The sequence below is a fragment of the Hipposideros armiger genome, unplaced genomic scaffold, assembly GCF_001890085.2.
Source record: "Hipposideros armiger isolate ML-2016 unplaced genomic scaffold, ASM189008v1 scaffold_77, whole genome shotgun sequence".
Lineage (NCBI taxonomy): Eukaryota > Metazoa > Chordata > Mammalia > Chiroptera > Hipposideridae > Hipposideros > Hipposideros armiger.
Window position 1 is genome coordinate 1597852 of NW_017731427.1, and position 21122 is coordinate 1618973.

Here is a 21122-nt window from a genome sequence, read left to right on the forward strand (position 1 = left end):
TACGGAAAAGGGAAAAGAAGAAGAGGAAGAAGAAGGAGAAAGAGAGGAAGGTGGAGGAGGAGGAAAACATTTGCAAAGAAAGGTGTCAATTTTCCACCAACGTGATTCATCCATATTTTCCATGATGGCTCCCAGTAAGAGTGAAACTAACTTAATTCAACAACCTGTGCCGTGTGCCTGTACTTCAGGAAATGCCTTACAAATGGTGCGATTATACTTTGCTTGAAAATGACAAAGTCATAAAGAAGAGCACTTGGAGGTACACATTTTATTTTCAATTTAAGCAAGTTGATCCAAATCCCAACTCCCAGCTGGATTTCATGCAGAACACAGAGGGAAGCGATGAGGACTGCACTTGCTACTAAGTGGATTAATAGAAGCTGTTAATTTTGGGCTTTGGCTTTGCAAGTTTACTGGTATTCATGCTAAGTGATATCCATGCAAAATTTCACAGATGATGAGACAAATTTTAGAGCTGCAAACCCCAGAGAACAGCGTCTGGTGTGAGACCCGTGCTCAGCATTACTCACACAGCTGTGCCTGAGCAATCACATTAGTAAAATAAAAACACGATATACAGAGATTGTCTTCCTTATCTGCACTACTATGTTATCAGGAGATATTTGATTGAAAATCTTTAAACACAGAGGAAGTTACATTTATCTCTTAGAGATAATAACGTAGTTAAAAATTAGCAGCCACACAGAAAGACATGCACACAATTAACAGAAACATCAAGTTCAAAAACCCACATGTGACAATTTTGAACATTATATTGACCCCTGTACATTTTCGGGGAATCAGTGAATGTAGAGGTGCTTTTCCCACAAAATGTTTATTTTATTTTTTGGAAGGAAAAATTGATGATGATCTCTGAAACCCCTTACATGGAGCTATCGAAGTCCTTCAGGCTGTTGAAAACGTCCACATTTCTGTAGCTAGGGTATTGAAATAGGGTGTTGAACAGATGTATTATGAACCTGATCAGTGTAAAACATAAAAATCTGAATGATTTGGGTCTCCTGTAAGCAGTTTTTTCACAGAATCATAGAGGTTTGGATTTGTAAAGGGCTGTCTCCTCAGCAGCAGCAGTTCTAACTGACTCCTAGAGACCTCAAAAGTGTCCAGGCTCCACGCCCAAACCTGCCATCGCTGGGCCAGAAGCATCAATGGCACCGAAGAGCCTATTGGAAAGGCCTCCTGCGTTAGAAACTCTGGAGGTGCCGGAGCCAGTTCTTCAGGCAGTGCCATGCCGGTGAGTTTGAGAACCAGGCCCTCAGGGGCTCCCCAGTGCAGTGACATGTGCACTTGGCTTTGAGGCTCATTCGTCTTTTCAGCGTTCTTCTTTGATATGTGAAAATACCAATGACAGCTCTTCCACGGGCAACTCACCAACAGAATTAAACCAAACCTCAATTTCCTAACATCCATTAGCCTTTCTACAAGGCAGCGTGAGTCTGCATCTAACTCAGGCAGATGTCACTTGAGAAAATGACAGTTACCCAAGAGGACGCACATGCCTGAGATGCCACCAGCTCCTTCCAGCTGCCTGAGCCCAAGCCGCCCCCTTGGAGGTTACTTCCCAGCCATGGTACGTACCAGCCACATCCTCTTTAGGAGGAAAACGGCACGCTTTTGCTTTTAAACAATACCTTCTCACAGTCAAAGGGAGGTGGCCCTGACAAAGGCGCCAAAACAACACGTTTACACTGATTTTTTTTTTCTAACAAGATAGGAAGGTCTCCACTGCAAATCAACATGTCCCCAGCTACCTCTGCTTTCCTGGACCTCTGCTTCTAGCAGGAGACGCCATCCAACTGGCAGTACTTGGGACGACAAGTGGTCATTCTGGTTCCTTCTCTGGCCATTGCTCTGCACCCCAGGGTCCCCGCGTAGATGTCACCTCCACTCATGACAGATGACAGATGAAGAGCAGCCCATTTACCTGCCCAGATCTCCTCAGAGGAGTGGACATGGTTAGCGACCGGAGCAGGTCGGGAAGGTCACCCACACAGCGGCGGGGTGCCCACCAGCCCCAACCTGGAGCAGCTGGCCGTCTTCATGCTGACGTTTCCCACTGCTGAGAACTGGGAGCGACACAATGTACTCTGAGTATCCGGGAGCCTGTTCCCCAGCGAAGACGATGAGGCGATCCACCCCCAAAGTGAATCAACGTCTTAAGCCAGAAGATGTGCTCTTCGTACACTCATCTGACTATGGCGAACTTAGCCAACATGAAACAGCCGGAGAGCAAGTCCGGCTTATTCCCAGTGTCTAAAAAAGTAAGCAGCACTCAGCAGCCTGCCTGCCCGCTGCCCACTCCCCAGGTGACCCCTGTCACCACGACTGCACTCAGGACTGGACCCCGCGCCCAGAAGCTTGTGCGCAAAGGCTGTGGGTGGCTGGGGCCCACGCCCAGGAGAAGCAGTGAGACGCTCAGCTGAGAGCACAGCCCGGGGCTGCTCGCCATTCGCAAGTCTTGTCAAACCACGCAGGTAGCTGTGCGGAGCTCAGGAACCCAGCATGGCAACCGAAGGGACACGGGCTGTGAGTGAACCTGCCACTCCAGGGAACCACCTTCTGGCACCTTCACAGTAAACAAAACCCTCCGACGGACCCTTAGGACGCACAGGGAGGGCCCCCTCGGCAGGCAGGCTGGCCGCTGTTTCAGCCACCACCGGAGTAGCCTTAAGCGTTCTAAACTGTTCAGGCTCAACCTTTCCACTTCTAAAAGAGGAATTATTAAAACACGGAATTAGTTAGAATCAGAGAAAATGACCATCTTGTAATTCTTTCCAAGACAACAAGCATCTATTATAATAGCATGTTAGGCCACCCACTCTTGCTATGTATAGCTTTTTACAAACAAACAAGTCATTAAATAAACAACTCACTAACATCTACTTGACAAATAACTTAATATGCAGCACATTTTCAAAGGCCAAGAAAAGTAGAATTACCTTAAATAGAAAGCCTACAAATGTAAACCCTGGGTGATATTTGCAACCAGTGTAGACCAAAATTTACAAGTTTCAGATGATAAGTTTGCAGAGAAAGTGGCCACATCAATACAGGTGTCCCATTTCATGACTGTGTGGTTTCTGCTCATGGGTTTAATAAATCCTTTTAAGCAGGAACGTGGCGGAGCTACACAACAGGCCATTTTTCTCAGGGTAGCGCTGCTTCTGTGGTACCTGTGAGCACTTTGCAACTCGCAGGAATCTGTGGCTCTCTGGGGGAAGGAGACGAGACGGTGCTTAGATGAGTTCTTGTCTCCCGCTCAGAACAAACCTGACCTTGGGGTTCAATTAACATATCGGAATTATTAATGCGGTGTCTCAATGCATCTGAGGCACCCAGCAAATGCAATTGTCTGCGGTACCGCAATTCGGAGTTGAGTCACAGAAGCCTTAGCCGTGATGACTCATGCAGCTCAGTCATCTTCTCTCCTCCCGCTCTAGCTCCTTCTATCTGAGGAGGAGGAGGAATATTATGGTGGGGACTGCTGGAGTGAGGCGCTTGGGAGAGAACACAAAGGTGGGGTGGGGAGGCAGAGAATGAAGGAAATGATGGTTTCCTCCCGATGTGCGCAGGAGAACAATCTCATTAACAGCAAACGTTTACCTAAAATGTTCAGACAATGGCATCAGTCCTCACATTGCTGAGCACACACAGGTCAGAACAGCAGAGAGGGAATCTTTTTAGGAAATCTGCTGGGAAAATAGGACAAGAAAGCCTTGTCCACCATGTCACTATTCAGCAGCAGGAAACGGAAATTGTTGCTTATACATATGAAACAGCAAGCATTTAAAGATCCCAGAACCTGTCTCCCACGTGAAATCAAAAAGCCCAGAAAAATAACAGCTGCCTCGGGCACCTAGGCAGCCAAATCTGAGGAGAAGACATCAATTTTCTTTCAAGTTCACTGAAAAGCCAGGTTTTCAAGCAGCTTGGCTTCAAATGCACACGTGGTATTTCTCCCGGAGCCTGGGCTGCAGCAGGGTGATGTATGTGGCCCGGAGGCCTTCTGCACTTCCTGCAGGAAGGGAAGGTGCTTCTGGGTTGGTCCCGCTAATTATATATGCTATCAGGAGAGCAGCTGCCCAGTGTGCCAGGCATGCCCCGATGCTTCCTGGGTAACCGGAGTCGGCTACAGGTCCTGGGACTCTGTGTTCAGAAAACTTGACAGGTTTAGAGCCTCAGGTCATACGTTATCATCGGATCAAAACTCATTATAGGAGAAACAAGCTGAACTCTGATTAAAGCGTCGATGTGAAGAAAGGACAACCCATCTGACTATGACATGACACGAGTTGTGCTTACACTAAACACTATGGGTTTGCAGGTCAGTTATGCTCCGGTGCTGAGCCTCTCGCTTCACTGTGCCACCAGCATCCGTGAGAGAGCAGAGCGGCGTGGGCCAGCGCATCCTGGAAGCGCCTTTGCAGTGCATCTTAGAAGACAGCAGCATTCTTTTTAAAACTTCCATTTCTGAGCATAGGAATTGGAGAACAGAACAGGGAACAGCCACAGTGCAGAAAGTTATTCTCATCCATGCAAGTCCAAAGGCAACCAGGAGGCCACTCTGTGCAGCTGGAGAGTCACACGCAGAAGTTGTCCTGGCTTTGCAATGACCACCTCTAGTTCCATAAAGCACATGAGGTTTCGTTGTCAGAATAACGCATTTCTGCCGCTGAGTTTGCATAAAGTGTGGAAAATGTTCCACGTGCAGGGTTTCCACCGTTCTTTCAAATACTCACATACGCATACACAGCTCCTTTCCCTGGCCATCAGACATGAAACATGAAAGCTCTTGATTTCCCGTCCTGTCTAACAATTTTCTCCTAGTCTAGCCAGAGAACCATTGCAAACGTGAACAGTGTTTGCTGCAGCAACATCATCACTGAAAATAAATTGGCGAGCTTCAGAAGTCAACGTGAGAAGACTTACAATGAGTTTGTTTGTTGGCCTAAATTTCGATATTTCCTATGGCGTCCTGATTTGACACACGTGCACGTTATACAAAATCATTTTCTAAAAATCCTCTTGCTTTTTGCATCCTCCTAAAAGATACCCAAGTCTGGCAGTCAGAAAATTATTTTCTAGTATAGGATAATTTAATCTTTTCATACCATTGTCTCCTTGTAAACATGGATAAATATGAAATTGTCATGAAAACTGCATTTGAAACTCAAGTGGTGATCATTTTAGCTACAAATTAACATTTCCAGGGGGAGTAATATTTGGGGTAAATGTTCATGAGACATCATTACAAATTAACAAAAAAAGCATTCTTTGTGCGAGATAGGATTTCCTAGGCATATCTACTCACAAGGCTTGATTCTGACTATTCTTTGGCCCCGTGGGCATTGTGACCCACACATCATCTTCCCTGGCATTGTTTCCCTAATTCTGTCTTTTGCAGTAGGTTCCATTCCAGATGTAGCTAATGCCCAGTTTCATTCTCAAAAGCTCATTCACAGCTTCCACTATTATGGTAGAATAGTTGTACTTGGCTTTTTCCCTTGTTGTTTTTTTTTCTTTTTTTCCAGTCAACTCTACAAAGCCTGAGTTCACAGGATATTTCTTATGTGGCAGCGCCCACAGCTAACCCCTGGGATCTGTGCCATGACCCTTGGCTGACCTCCTGAGATGCACTCGTGAGCACAGACGGATGCAGCACACCTGCAGCAACCCACGCACTGTTCACACCTGGGAGCAGGTGTGTCTGTGCAAATAAACTTAGCGAAGTCCTATTTCCACTGAATAGATGCGCCTCCACGTAAATGACCACAAAAGTAAAATTCCGGTAACATGTTCACTGGGTGGCCACGATCATATATGTTTAAACACGGCGCTTACAGTATCACCACGTTTCTTAAAATTGAAGTGCTAAAGCGTAAATGTTTTTATAAATAAACCTGCTTCAAAACGTAGATCGTAAATATTCCCGACCATATTGAGAGGTCCTCGTTCTATGAAGAATTGAACGTACCTGTGGAACTCTATTCACCTTTCATTTCTCAAGAGGTATGAAGCTATGCAGTGTTCCCTTTCTTTGAAATAGGATTTAAAAACAATCTGCATGCACCTAGGGGTGTCCTAAATGGATGAAAGTACCTTAGAAACACAGCATGAACTAATTAAAATAGCATGAATTGTTGCTAAGATAACAAGGTGCAGCCTTGCTTAACTCCTCCCTGTACTTTGTCCGGCCTGGTCCACGCGTGTGGAATCCACGATGCGAGGCTCTGAGGTGTCCACCTTCACACGTGAGTACAATTGGTTGATGGCGGGGTGTCCATGCGACTTCTATTTTCTTTAGTATCATTGAGCGGTGACTCAGGGCGCAGGTGGCACTTGAACACTTGCTTGTAGGCTTTCCTGAAGTTTTCGGAGAGAAATGCGTATATTATGGGATTCACCGAGGAGTTGCTGTACGCCAGGCAGTGGGCTGTGATCCTGAAGAGGAAGGAGGCAGGCGTCAGAGGGAAAACGCCAAACTCAGCCCAGAGGTGGATGATGTGGTGCGGCAGCCAGGAGATCCCAAAAACCACCACCACCACCAGGACCGTCTGCGCCGTCTGGGAGGAGGGAGGGGAAGAGAGGGAAAAGAAACACAACAGTCACAGCAGGAAAAGAACCCAGCATTCTAAAGCGCGTCCAAACATAATTTTGTGGATATTTTCATGGGATCAAATAGATAGTATATCTGTATTAAGTGTTGACCTACATGTCGCATAATAGTTTTGTTCAAACTTCTTCAGGGCCTGCCACGACCTTCCACAGGAATAACCTGTCACGTGTGTGACGTGCGTGTGGACGACGGGAAGTGTGCTTGGCATCACGGAAATAGAAACGTCTGACATCGCCACTGCCACGGAGAGCCCGAGCTCCTGCGCGGGACCCCCTGAGATGCCTTCCCCAGAGAGGCAGCCCCGGAGCCTTGGAACCCAGCAGCCGCCTCCGCACACCTGCACATGTGTGTTTCTCCTCCTTAACCTTTGGCGAGTTAATGACAGAAAGGTGTCCCAGAGCCATTTCCGCTTCTGCCTGTGGACCAATGAGCACAATTGCTCGCATCTCAGCCCTTAGGCCTTGGCTCCTAAATCAGAAACACCTGGGAACGGGAGGCCGGGCGTGTGTGACTGGGAGGGTCTGTGCTGAGCAGGTGATGGACAAAGTCTCCCCTGATGAGGACCCCGCCCTGTGCCCAGGTGCTCTCCCGCTTCCCATCTGGCCCTGCGTCCGGACACGCCCATCACCTTCTGGGGCTGCCAACACCAAGCCTGGGTCAAGCCTGAGGGCAGCGTGCCCTGCCTGTCTCATCACTGCCCATTTACACGTGAAAGGCAGCAGCTAGGGAGCTGAGTTGTGATTCACTGAAAACTCCATGTCTGTGGATTTGGTCCAAAGACGGTGGTCTGTTCCTATTTTTTGAAACTATAAAATACAAGGCAGTTAGCTGGCTCCTTCCTTCGAAGTTTGCCCCTAGCCTTGAACCTGCCCCCGCCCCCGCCCCCGCCCCCAGCAAGTGCAGCCTGGACGGCCTGATGGTGCAGGACCAGGGATGCGAGGGTGGCCCTGAGAGCCCACAGTGGGTGGCCTGGGCTGCGGGCTCTTCACGCGGTCCCCCAGCACTCCCACGGACCTGGAGGTGACCCGTGGGCTGTGGACGAGGAGACCAAGCCCTGGAAAGGCAAAGACCAGTGCCTGCTGTCCCACAGCTCAACACAAAGCTAGAGCTAAAAGCCAGCGCTACGTGACCCCAATGCCAGGCTCCCAACAGCTCGGACCCTGGGCAAGGATGGCTCACAGTCTTGGTCACCCTCGGCTGCCACGTCCCACTCTGCCACCCACCCACAGCTGCCCGTGAAGCAAAGCGTTGTGCTGGCTAGGTAAGTAGTGAGCGCCCGCAGAGGGCGAAAGGCGCCCAGCCCTGCGACTCGTTCCAGGACGCGTCCCCAGCCCCCACCCCTGCCTCATACAGCTCCCCACTTCTCCTCCCCGGGGGTCTCCTCCTTGTGGGAAGAAACACCCAGACGTGAGACATACTTAACCTTGCCTGAAGGCTATGAAGCAAGTGACCCCTCTTTTTTCTCAGATTTAGTCCAGGTTGTACTGTTTTGAGAGCGTGCTTGGATTTGTGGGGTGGACACACAAACGGTTGAACCACATCCTCACCGTGCATCTGTGGGCTGTAGCTTCCCCCATCTTCCAGCCACAGCCCGAGAGTGGAGGGTAAAATTTACCTACCGGCTACCGGTCTATTCCCCTTCTACCCATAAATAATCCTGGCCACAATCCAGGACTCAGGGAAGCAAAGTTGGGAGGAAAGAAGAGAGACGGAAGGGAGAAGATGAGGACGACTTATTGAGGCTCATTTTCCCAATAACGTCCCACTGGAGGGAGAATAAGACACAAGGAGGTGACTTCATGCTAAGAAATCACGGCTACACCACAAATCCTTCCTCGTGCTGCACGTCAGGAAGACAGACAGCGGTCACTCCTCCACACGGCTGTGGGGACATTCCCACGTGACCAAGTGACCTTTCTAGTACTTGTCATGAATTAGAATCTCACTGTGATAGAAAACAACACCCAGGATACAAGGAGGAGGAGCCAGCTCTGGGAGGATCGGTGCCGGGTAGCAGGCTGAGACGGGAGTGCGGGCCGAGCAGAGAGAGGGTGGAAGGTGGGACGTGTGTACCTGGCTCAGCGTACACGGTGGGGGAGACCACCGGATGTCAGGTCAAAGCCAGCACCAACGCGGAGGCCAGAGGGCAGGACACGAGAGCTCCGCTCGCTGCGGAAAGGCGCCGTGGACTGTGCAGAAGCCTGGCTGGTATCAGCCATAAGCTGGTTGTCCGACCTTAGAGAAACGATGTGACCCCTGAGCCCTGATTTCTCATCTGTGAAGACGATGACGCAAGAACATGACCCCAGGCTGTGCCCACCTCACTTAAACGTGTACACAACTCGGGCGTCACCTGATGACAGGGTGGCAGGGTCACATATCACAGCCACTTACTGCATGACGCACAGAGGAAACACGTCATCGGCTCACACATCAGAAGGGGTGGCTGCTATCAATCCATTTCTCCTTCAGCGCAGGTCACTCAACCAAAGCCATCCAGAGGTAATTATACCCACAAATCGAACAGAAAAAAATCACCGTTCTTTCTAAGACAATAGGACCATCTCTGCTTCATAATAAGACTGCTCTCTGGTGTGCAGAAGAAAACAGCTTTTCATAGGAAGCCCTCACTTAGTCTCAGGCTTCGGGCAGGAATGGACCCCGCAGCCTGTTGATGAGACAGACCCATGGGGCGTCAGGACGCACAGGAAGGCGCAGCGGGCTGTCCATATGGGATGTCGCCTCTGCAGTGTCTGCTGCTGCGGGTCTGCAGTTCATTAAATCTTCACACTTTTATTTTTCTTAATCCCACTGGTCTTCTCGGAGGCATAAACAACATTAGTTTTCTTGGTCTACCTGGAGTTTTGAAATGTGACTGGATTACAATTTACAATATAAATATGAGGGAAGAACACTTAATGGGCACTTACATAAACCCTACTCTTTATCTAAGGCTGTTCCCAAAAGAATTACACAGGATGCTGGTCCGGGAGCCTGTGTCCCCAGCAAGGCCTTTCTCTTTCTCTGTCTCGCAGGAGCCCTGCCCGACACAGCTCATGTTCTGCTGGACAGTGCACGCCCAATGAGCGCTCTGCACACAAGCCCTGGCACCTGCCCTCCGTCCTTGGGCTGCCTCCGGGGGGGCCACAGTGCTGTCAACTCCAGTTACTGCATCTGTGAGCCAGTCGCATACAGTGGTGCTTTTCTTCCTGTCCTCTCCAGGCCCAGGAACTGAAAAGCCGGCAGGTGAGAGCAAAACACTGTCCCTCACTGCTCCAAGTTAAAGGTCTTGGTCAAAAGAACGCATCACACAAACACCAACTGTGGGGCTAAAGCCACTGCCCAGGGCACTGCGTTTTAGAATTCAGGTGTCTGATCCAAACACCTGCTCCTAACGCTAGAGCTTGACTTCAAGAGAACACTGTTTCCAACATACATCCTGTGAATGTCAGCCAGGTTTTCTTTCCAGTGAAGCAAATGTTTCTAGAATAAATTAAGGAAAACACTAAACAGTATGGTCTCCTTTGGAAGCTTAGCCATTCACGTGAGCATATTAAGGGCTCTGAGAATTCCTGTAATGAAGAAACTTGGTAGGTTTTTGTTTAGCCTAACATAAGTTTGATTCTAGAATTCATTGTCACAAGCAGTGCTGTTTCTATCCTTTAGAAAACTCTTAGGAAGTGATATTCTAATGGACTTACTTATTAAAATTTCATGGACACTTTGGAAAAAAAAAAAGAATTCAGGTGTCTGAGCCTCACCCCTGCCCAGATGGTGACGGTGACCCCGGAACTGGCCTTTGTGAGAAGCTCAGTGTGTTTGAAGAACCACTGAGAAAAGCCACAACAAAAACAAATGACCTTGTGGTCCTCGAGTTAAAAACAAAGATGTCCCCTCAGTATTGACAACCCCTGAGGCTGATGCTGGCATTGTCCCCAGAAAGCCTTGGAAAACCTGTTCCCTGTCTTTCCATCTGAAATGTCAGGAGGTCAGCAAAGAAGCCCCCTTTGCAGAGAACAAGGCTGACTTTTTCTAACTTCTTACAGATGTTTTTGTCATTTCCTCCAGTACCGTTGGTCCCAGTCAGAGATGGAATTATCCGCAGAGCATCTGCTACTGTCCCCAGTTGTCCACGTGGAGAATCACGGTATCTTCTGACAGAGAAAACCCATCATCTGTTACATACTGAATCTCTACCCTTCATTCGCTTGTTTTCAGCTCCTTATGCCAACGGTACCTGCATAATATCCATCTTCCTTCTTCCTGTGAGATGTTCTTTTTTAAGTCATCTGACACATCTGGATTTTTCTTTAAAGAACTTAGCTCACAATGTGACTAACGGAACTTGGCTGGGGAGAGAAAAAGTGACTAAAAGATGAGAATGATGAAAACCGCATTGTAAATTGTGTAAGTGACCACCACAAAGCTTTCTGAGTCACTCCAAGCCAGAGGGGGAAAGCAGCTGTTAACAGAGCCCAGTGGTTAACAGGGAACCAAGAGGGCCTCTCTCTCGGCTCCTCGTGGAAGGCACCATCCCGTTCGGATGTGTGTCCTGTTCTGAAGTCGCCCAGAGATTATATAAGCGTCTTGTTTCAGCGCCCCATCAGCCTTGGGCCAGCAAACATCCCTTCGTGTCTGTCGGGACTCCATACCATGGTCCCTGCCATTTCTGCAGTGGAAAGGCCTTCGTCTGTGTGTCGCCAATGTGCAGGATGGCTGCCCAGCACATTTGTCACGAAAGGCCTAACCCTGTCCCACGTAGTGCTGGGACCCTGTTCCGGGAGCCCCTGTATGGATGGGCAGGGCACACACCAAGGGGCCCTGACCTAGCCACTGCGGGGAGGAGCCGAAACAGGTGAAGTGAAAAGGAGGGAACTGTCACCATCTGTATCACAGGGAGCCACCGTCCAGCAAACACCGACCCTGTCTGTGCAGAGCAGCAGGTTCTGGGCTGGGCCAGGGCAGCGAGCTACCCACCCTGTGCCATCAGGCACCTCCCAGCCCACTGGCTCTCTCCTCTCCACGCCCCCTGCTCCCACCTCCGCCGGCCCCTCTGCGGCCTCCTCGCCGCTCCTTTCCCGTTCCCTCGCCTTACCCCGCCCCTGCACCTGGCTGCTGTCTCTTTCTTACACGCGTACACACACGCCAGCGCCACACTTTATTTGCTCTATGCAAACAAGGAGACAATAAAATATATGAGAGACCCAACATCTGCTCAGTGGCCATTAAGAGTCAGAGACTGGCAGAATGCGAGAGAAAGTCCGCTTCCTGCCTTCAAATGCTGACACCTTCTCCTAGGGTAAGAAGCACACGTGCGCACACATGTATATGTTCATGCATGTGCACACACATATGCACACACACACCTATAAAACTCATCACTAATCTTTGCACCTTTCACTGTAAAACAAACCAGAGGCTTTTCTGGTCCTTTCTTATGAGACTTATTTTCATTCTCTTCACCACTGACAGTGTTCCTCTCTGGGACTTCCACGATTTCGCTCCAACCCTTTTCAAACGCAGGGACTAAGAGTAGTCATAGCATACAAACAAGCCCCAGCTGATGTTAAAGAAACCCTTTATTCCATGCCTTTTGGTCAGCACGCCACCTTTGCATCCATCGTAAGCTGTGTCACGTATCAATGGCGTCACCTCCATGAAATTCAGCCAGCCCCTCCCTCCTCCACCACAGTGGCTGTCGGCTCCTCCCAGGGCCCCAAGGTCACCGGTCCTGCGGGGCGGGTGTCCAAGGGGACAGGGGCGGGTGTCTGAGGGGACACTGTAAGCAATCCCTAACTACTTTTAGTGACCATTTTCTTGGAGATGGCAAGCGTGGCTCAGGGGGAAAACTAAGAGATGGACGAAAAACTCCAGCATAAACTACCTGTTGTTGAAAACTGGCGGGAAACACCAGCTGTCACACCACCTCGCACTTTGTCAGCTGCAATGAAGAGGGATCTGGAGGCTGAAAATAAAACCTACGTCGCGTTGTTTATGTTGCACCATTTGTATTTAGTCAGTTTTCCTAAAAACTGACTGCATTCCAAATACAAGCTAAATGGTGTGCTTTTTAACCAACTCTGTACATCTTTTCTCCTAGACTCTGGCAACTGGTGTGTTTTCAGCCACATCATTGTTTATAAATGAAGAAAGCCAGACAGAGCTGCGCTTTATTTAAGTCGAATTTAAAAAAATTAATATGTTAAGCTATAATTCCTGCAAATCATGTATCATTCATCATAATGCATATTTAGAAGGAAAAACAAGGTATTTTAAGATATTATGTCTAATACTTGTGGGTTACAATGTCCGGTTGTACTATCTTCCCCCCTAATCTCACTCTGCTTTCAAAAATCCAAAATTCTGCAGATGCTATCTGAGAGGGAGTTAAATCCATCCTGATTTGTGAAATGGGTTTTTCCTCAGAACGTGAACTGATGAATATCACCCTGTGGGCTGTGTTAACATGACTCGGCAGGAGCTTGTTTAAATCAGGATTCGTGTGATGAAAAAGACAATTACAGATGGTGTATTCCCCTTGAAGCCTCCAACCATCTTTAATAATTGTCTCCCTTCGGGCCGACACCAGTTCAAGTCTGGGAGGAAGAGAAGAGGACAGCGTGTGGGCTCCTGGGGCTGAAAGGAGAGATCATCACAAGGTTCTCTAGAAAGACAGTTGACCCAGGACCTTCTGGAATCACATTGGCGATGCAAATACAATGAGTACAGTTTCATGCAAACTATGGTGTCAGCAACCCTACACTCTGTCCCAACCAACCTAGAGCCTCCTAAAGAGGCTCAGAACCCAAGCACACGTTTCCTCGCCTCCCCAAACCTCCACCTAAACGTTAATGCACCAAGTGGTTCCCTGCATCGCCCTCCAGAGCTGGCTGCCCGTCCCCACCCTGCACCTAAGGGGAAGAGGTCACTCCAAACACCAGTATCAAGGAACTGAAACTTCACAGGCATTGGCTAGATGTGAGGACATTTAAGAATAAAAGGAACCTAAGCTGCAAACAGTGCCATAGATAAGATAAATCTGTGAATATTACCTTTTTCTTCGATGCTTCTGACTTCTTGGACATGTTCTTCAACTTTTTATGCAAATGATTAAGGACCTGAAAAACATAGACTAATAAAGCCGGTTTGCCTCATATCCCACAATTCATCATCTACTTTGCATTGACAATTCTTGACATTCTGAAATGGTGATATCGTTCTTTACAAAATCATTCAAATCGAAGTTCACATAAGGTGATAAAGTAACAAGAATGAATTGCCAACCACGTCTGTGCCCAGGGGCAGTGTGTGGTCAGCGCTTCTCTTTGCAGGGCGTCCTGGGGCGGGCACCTGTGGACTTTCATCCAGAAGCAGGCACTCTGCTACCCACCCTTGTTGGTCCACCTTTCATCTTCATTTCCCCCGAGATTCTACACCTTAACAATCACCAAGTCCCTACATGTGCTGGACACGGTGTGAAATCCTGGGCATGTGTAAAGCTAGACACGTCCCTCCACCACACCACCCGATGGGGAAAGGAGGCAGGTGGGCAAATAAAGATGCTGTAACCAGATAGCTCTCCCACGACCGGCGTTTGCTTCAGCATGAGCCTTCTGCTCCCCCTTTGGGGGATGTCTGTCCCACAAGTCTCCTAAAGTAAATTTCCACCCATCAGGCCTCTTTCTTTCTTCAGACCCTACCCACTGAACTGTGCTCTGAGACAACCTTTACTTGGGGAATTCAGCCTCACTGAGGATCAATAGACCCTTTAGCAAGGCTTGGCAATCAATGTCCCTGTCAGGGAGTCTCCTAGAAAGACACCGGCTCCATTCATCAGAGAAACTATTTTTGTGTTCTCTGAAATGAGGTGGAACATCGGGTGATATAACATAGGAAATTACGACAGGCCAAGAAGACTGCATGTATAGCGCACTGATATCTCAATACACTTTTATATCCCACCTGAGTGAAAACTGGAGGAAAATTTACCTCTGGATGACCAAGGCTTTGGATTGTCCACCAGTTGTTGAGCGAATCTCGCCAAGAACTTGAAGCCCCATTCCAGACCTATCTTTGTTTCCATCCAGCATGGCAGCGTGGACATAATTTAATAGAATTGGGCTTATTGCAAAGCCTGCTCCATGCAGCCCTTTTGGGGGTCGGGCATACTAACTGGGAAACCACAGGACTGTCTACCAACCTCAAGAGCCCTGCACAGGTAAGGGATTTCTGACTCCAATTCCCAACTTTACTAAATACTTCCCACTTCCCAAGGGGCTTAGCACTGTCTAGGAGACAAGACTTTCACTTGCTACAGCAGGATTAGGGATCACTCTCAATACACCGACAATGGGTTAGGTTACTGTTTTGCCAACAGAAATTGGGTTACCAAAAATTAGATGCAAGGCAAAGATAAAAGAGGAGCTTTAGCAGGAGCAAATGAGCAGGTCTTTCAAAGGGGAACGGGAGAGCTGGAAGCAAGACCCTGCCTGGAGAGGACAGGCATGGTGCGGTTCCTTGGTGGCAGCCTTCGCAGCAGGAGACCATACATAGGACACTGGTCATTGAGAACAAGGGACAGCAGAAAGAACAAGAGAGAGGCAGCCAAACAAAATCAGAGAGGGGCGCCTGGAGAGGAAGTGAAATGTCACCTGCTCCCTCATGCTATCCTGGGGTCTCTTCATTCCTTCAGCAAACTCTGTTGGGTCACAGCTAGTCACTTCAAAACACCTACTGAGTGCTGTTGAGTGGTAAATGGAAAAAACTCCCGAGTGTATTGTTCTTAGCTCTGTTTCATTTAACAGCCCACACACTGCACACATATTAATATATGATGATGCATCCCAGAGGTCTGTCATCAAAGGGAGAAAGAAAGTAGTGTCAAGAAAGGACTGCGTTTCTTTAGAAGGCAATGGTGATGACGTGGCATTTCTGCACCGTTCTATGCATCAGGAGTGTGCGTAGGAAGCACGCACTCACACCTGGGCCAAGGTCATCATGACCATCAGAATCTCTGGGGATCTGGGGCAACTTGGCCAGGTGGGCATGTCACATACGCTTCATGGTTGAACTAAAGAAAAGCAACTTGAGATTACTTTTTATCTCCATCGATTCAAACCCTGAAATGGATTTGTATACATTACCTTGAATTCCAAAGAAATTCCAGTTATGTTTAAAAGCAAACTATTTCCATGTGAAAATATCCCAGTGATCATGTATTTATTGGATTTCTAAAAACCAGTTTTACAATTCGCTTTCTGAGTGACTTTTATAAATTCTCAAGTGATAGAAATGTAGCCTGATTTGTTCCTAAAAGTTTACCTTGTCATTTCCATGAGGAAGCCTGAAAGACTTCTGGGCAAATGAAGGAAAGCATGCTTCAGTTCTAATGTATGTAACCGTGAATTATGAGGCCCCGATTTTAAGGATCCCTCTTGTTCCAAGCTCCACGTCCCTTCAAGGCCTTCACCAACTGTCCCCTCCCTCAGAGGACGGTGCGCCCCTGCAGTGAAACCCACCCTGAACCATTTGTCCACCAGCTTCCTCATCTGAGTCAGTTGCTTCCCTCCTTCACAGCCTTTTTTCTTCTCAGCAAAACAGGGACCGGGCCCCCCGTGTGGGGCTTCCATGCACACACCAGACACCGTGCTGTGCAGAAGCAGCTTGCACATCAGCAGAAGACTAAGGGAACAGACCAGCCGTTCGCCACAGAGCTAAGTGAGAGTTATTTTCCACATTCTCTATCCCCTGGACATAGGCCATCCTTTCAGCTAATATCCAAAACTACTAGCATTCAGCACAGCTATAACTGCGTAGATGCCACACGCTGGGGGTAGTGCAAATGCCAGGGAGCTTACAGTAAACATTTTTGCTGGGAAAAACACTTTCCAAATTGAATGTAAGAAACTACTGTTCTACCTTCACTAGCTTTTCATGGCCTCAAAGTCACAGGCTTATCAGAAACAGAATGAGTGACAGAGAGGTGACGATAAAACAGTGCAAATTTCAGACAGAATGTGGTCACAAGGGTGTCTTCCTGATATGAGGGTACTCCCAGAGAGAATGTTGGGGAACCCACGGGTCACGATCACGTGATTGTTAGGCATATGCTCTTTATTACTCAATATAAACAAGTTGTGTGATGGTTTAAGACCTTTTGATCAGTACAAAATCTTCAAACCCATGTGCTATCCATGAGAGATGACATGAGTTTGCTGAGCTCTGCCCGGCTACGCAAAGCGAGAGTGAGAACAATTTCTCAGTAAGTAGGTCCAGGGAGGCTGGGCCGGGTGTGTTAACCCAGAGTGTCTCCAGGGTCCGGGGTTCAGACGTGCCACCTGAGTCACTTACACTGTTTACACAACCTCCCTAATGAGGACTTAAAGGGCAAACCCATCCATCCAACGTTCTCTGCAGACTCTGGCCAAGACAGAAGAAATTCTTTTACCACTGGGTTTATAAAGCTAAACTTTGCGTGTAAAATAAAATGGGAAGCTGTGTCACCAGGAGCAGTGGCTTCACAGAGCCCCCTGCGTGCCTCGCAGGAAAAGGGACCTCCCGGGAGTCACCCCCCTCAAATCCCAGCTGCGTGCTGGGCAGAAGGCGATGGGGGACCAGCCACCCTGGCAAAGGGCCCGCGCGCTCAGCGTGACAGAGCCTCCCTGAGACTCTGCAGTCACGCCTCAGACTGACCGGGGTGAAAGCCGCTAAAACTGAGGGGGGCTCTCCTGGCTGCATCCTGCCAGGACAACCTCGGGCTGAGGCTGCGGTGGCCAGCAGGGGGAGGGGAGGCGGGACGTCCGCGAGGGGACCTGCAAACTTTCCCAGCGTCCACCAAACTCCAGGCAACTTTCTGGGCAACATCAAACCCTCAGTCTGAAGCCTACAGGCGATGGCACGCTGCAGGGGACCTTTCTTAGCGCAAATCAGCCCAGAAAGAGACAGGGGCGACGGCAAGGGCTGGGGCTGCTGCGGGGCTCAGAGAGGGAGGTGGGGACACACGGGGATGCCACGGGGCCCCTCGGGCCCGCCGCCCGCCCGCCTTCCCGCGCCCCGCGCCCACCTTGGCGTAGCAGAAGCAGATGAGCAGAAGCGGCAGCACATAGCCGAAGACGAACGTGCACACCACGTAGGCTTTTTTGTGGCGCTGGTTGGGCCACTCCTCCCAGCAGAAGGTCTGGTTGCTGACGTCCCGGTGGAACAGGCGCTGGTGGTACGCCACGGGCGAGGCCATGGCGATGGACAGCGCCCAGATGCAGCCCACGCCCAGCAGCGCGTTGCGGGACACCCGCAGGGAGGACGCGCGCCGCGAGTGCACGATGGCCACGTAGCGGTCCACCGACATCGCGGCCAGCGTGAAGATGCTGACCAGCATGGACACGGTGAAGAAGTAGTGGATGAACTTGCAGACGAAGGCGCCCAGCACCCAGGTGGGCAGCGCGTACACCGTGGCCTGGAAGGGGATGCAGAACAGCAGGTAGGCCAGGTCGGCGACGCTCAGGTTGAGGATGAACAGGTTGGTGGTGCTGCGCGGCTTGCCCGGCTTGCTGCGCGCCAGCACCGTGATCACCAGGCTGTTGCCCAGCACGCCGAGCGCGAAGATCAGGCCGAACGCCGCCAGGGTGACGAGGTTCTCCACGCCGATGCCGAGGAGCGGCGGCGCCGGCTCCGGGGCGGGCGGCTCGGGCCCGCTCGCGTTCCCCGCGCTGAGATTGCCGGCCGCCAGCTCCATGGCCCGCGGGGGCGCCCGGGACGTGCTCGCGAGGAGCGCCCGCCTGGGACAGAGGATGCCGGGGGGTCGCCGGGGGGCCGGCCCCGAGCACGAAGCGCCAGCTCCTGAACCCGAGCCTCCCGGACGGGCAGGCGCCCGGTGGCCGTGCCTAGTGGCACCGTCCTTGCGCGGGGCCTCCTAAGAGAGGACGCGGGCGGGAGCCTCGAGCTGGCCCTTCGCGGGCGAAGGCGACGGGCCCCAGAGCGCAGCGGTCCCCCTGCCCGGGCGCCGACGCTTGCCGCGAGGCCACCGAGCCGGGGAGCGGGGACCTGCCCGCGCAGCCCTGGAGGTGGAGGGAGCCGTCTCTGCGCCTTACCGGCGGCTCCAGATGCCCGCGGCGGGTCCCCTCGCTCCGGGAGTGGCTGCGCGCCGCACCTGTTGCTCCGAGCTGAGCCCTCCCCGCGGCGCAACCCGGGCTCTGCTTGGTGCGCGCAGCTCGCCGCGCGGTGCGTGGAGAGGGCTCCCTGTTGTTGAAGGGGTTCCAAGTCTTCAAAGGACGAGCGCTCTTGCTGTACTTTCCCGGCGGTTGGCAGGCGGGTGCCCGAGGCCTCTCTGTTGCAACTGACTCGTACTGAGGACACAGCCCCCGCTGAAACCCGCGCGCCCGGGGCCTCCCCTGTCCCCGGAAGTCACCGAGCGCTGACACTGGACGAATCCTAATGGTGGGTCGCCGCCCACCTCCTTGCTGGAATCAGCCCCGCTCGCTCTGCAAGGTGCGGACCTGCCCTCGTCCAGCGAAGGCCGCGCTCGGGTTGCTGCGCCCGCCAGCGGCGAGGGAAGCCCAGGCGCTCCACGGCGCGCGTGGCGCGGAGGCGCAGGGGTGCGCCGGCCCCCTTAGCAGTCAGCACGGTGCATCTTTCTCCCTCCTGGGGAGGCTGTCAGTGAGAGCGATCCCTGCCCCCATAACAAACCCCAGCACATCAGTGACGGGCTCTGGGACCCAGAGTTTGTGAAATCCCAAATCCCCGCCGTCACCCTGCCCATCGCTAGGGAGCAAATCAGCAGGAAAGGAAAATGAATGGCTTGTTTGGGTTTTCTTTATAATCCTGCCTGAACTGAAAGGGGAAGGTGTCCTGTTAACAGCATCCAACTTTGGATCAGTTTTGTATTACATCACTCATCTGGGTGACAGGAAAGGAAGTACTGACGTGAAATATTTTCAAAGTGACGAGAACACGTTTCATGTCATCACTGGCAAAACATGCATCTGCCAACAAGATACTGAGCTAAGAATAGTCGGGTCAGTCACCGCTATCGTTGTTGATAACCTTGCTGGTTTCCAACTAGAGAGCCAGAGTTGATTCATTTATTTTAGGTAGGTGTTTATATGATGTCTACACCGGCTCTCAAAACCTCCAGTATGTTTCCAGCATTCTCCAAAGGATGCGTGAGTGTGCACGTACGCCAGACGCAGCGTCTGAAAGGATGTGGGAGGCACAGGTGAGTGGCCTGGGAGACCAGGTGGAAGTACCGCGAGGCAGGCAGGACCATCTTTGCCTCTGGGAGTTCGGGAAGCAAGTAGTGCTCGTCGTTCTCTCTCGTTTCTCTCACTAGTTCTTTCCTGACCTGGTTCATTTAGTCTCAAGAGTCCGTTTCCAGGAATATTTTGATAGAGTTGACTGTACACCTGCCATGTACCACATGCTTTACCTGCATTCATCGTTTCATGTAATACTCACTGTTCCCTTGCAAGGAACTGACGATGTGACCGTGTAAGGTCACACATTTCCCACAGGATGAAACTGCGTTGAGGTAACTTGCTTGCCTGAGTATCTTGCTACATCCAGAATGCCCTCACCTTCCCTGAGAGGACGCCTCAAAACCCCATGGAACTGTCCTGCCCATCGGGGTTGCTGATCTTCCAGCTCTCTGAGCCCTGCACGTCCATGGTGTCCTGCGTTGGACAGCTCAGCTGCATTGACAGTGATTAGTAATATGAGACAGAGTGGGTTTTTATTGTTATGAACTATTTTTAACCTGGAACATACACGATAAAATTATATCAAATATCCATGTACCTACCACCCAGCTTAGAATAGTAAAAAATTATCAATAAAGTTGAAGCCACTTTTATAGACTTTAATATGTTCCCCCAATCACAACCTCTACCCACTCCCACCATCTCTAGGGAAACTGTGTTGTCTGTTAGTCATTTCTTTATACATTTATGGCTTGTGTCCTTAAATAATAAACTGTGTTTTTTTGCTTTATTTGAATGTTACATGATGGGTCTTACAGTACTTTTTTTCCTTTAAGTTGTGATTTGTCTGGTATTACTATAGATAAGCCAACATTCTTTGCTTTTTACTGGCCTGCTAGATCATTTGCAATCTTCCTCTGTCCTGTGATTTAGGAGCATCTCTTGACGACAGCACATAATTGAATTATTTTAAAATCCAATTTGGCAGTCTCTAATTTTTAACTGGCGAGTTTAGTTCATTTACATTTATTGTTATTACTGATCTATACAGACTTACTTTTAACATTTTATTTTATACTTTCCATTTGTTTTCTATGCCCATGCTTCTTTTTACTCCACTTGTTTGGCATCTTCTGGTTTGTTTTTAAGGTATTTTTTTTCCCACCTTAAAATGGGGGTTGGGGGAGGAAGGAACTTGTTATAGCAGCTTAACCTAGCAGAAGCTGACTAAGGCATCCCTTTGGCGGAGGAGTTTGTATTGCTGACTCTCCCACTGATGAAGTCCTTCAAGGGTC

At 50.0% G+C, this 21122-nt stretch overlaps 1 protein-coding gene across 2 annotated transcripts; it reads right to left on the reverse strand.

Annotated features, from left to right (window-relative positions):
- Positions 1-265: 265 nt before the first annotated feature.
- Positions 266-18391, reverse strand: GALR1 (galanin receptor 1). 2 transcript variants are annotated; one of them, XR_002124095.1, is made up of 4 exons: positions 17700-18391; positions 13690-13755; positions 2961-6584; positions 266-2727 (listed from the first exon to the last, which is right to left on the reverse strand). XR_002124095.1 is itself a non-coding variant. In XM_019643338.1 (3 exons), exons 1-3 carry the CDS (start codon positions 18366-18368, stop codon positions 6267-6269), a joined length of 1053 nt encoding a protein of 350 aa, XP_019498883.1. In that variant the 5' UTR covers positions 18369-18391; the 3' UTR covers positions 266-6266. The 2 variants fall into 2 exon arrangements, 1 of the variants encoding a protein (XP_019498883.1); XM_019643338.1 differs by having other exon boundaries at positions 266-6584.
- Positions 18392-21122: the final 2731 nt, after the last annotated feature.

Bases quoted from the DNA above. Each gene is read 5' to 3' on its own strand.
- GALR1 (XM_019643338.1), bottom strand. From the start codon at position 18,368: ATGGAGCTGGCGGCCGGCAATCTCAGCGCGGGGAACGCGAGCGGGCCC. The intron at 13,756-17,699 runs GTGGGCGCGGGG...TATGTTTTTCAG, and splicing joins TCTGCTTCTGCTACGCCAAG to GTCCTTAATCATTTGCATAA. The intron at 6,585-13,689 runs GTAATATTCACA...CCCTCCTCCCAG, and splicing joins CAGAAGCATCGAAGAAAAAG to ACGGCGCAGACGGTCCTGGT.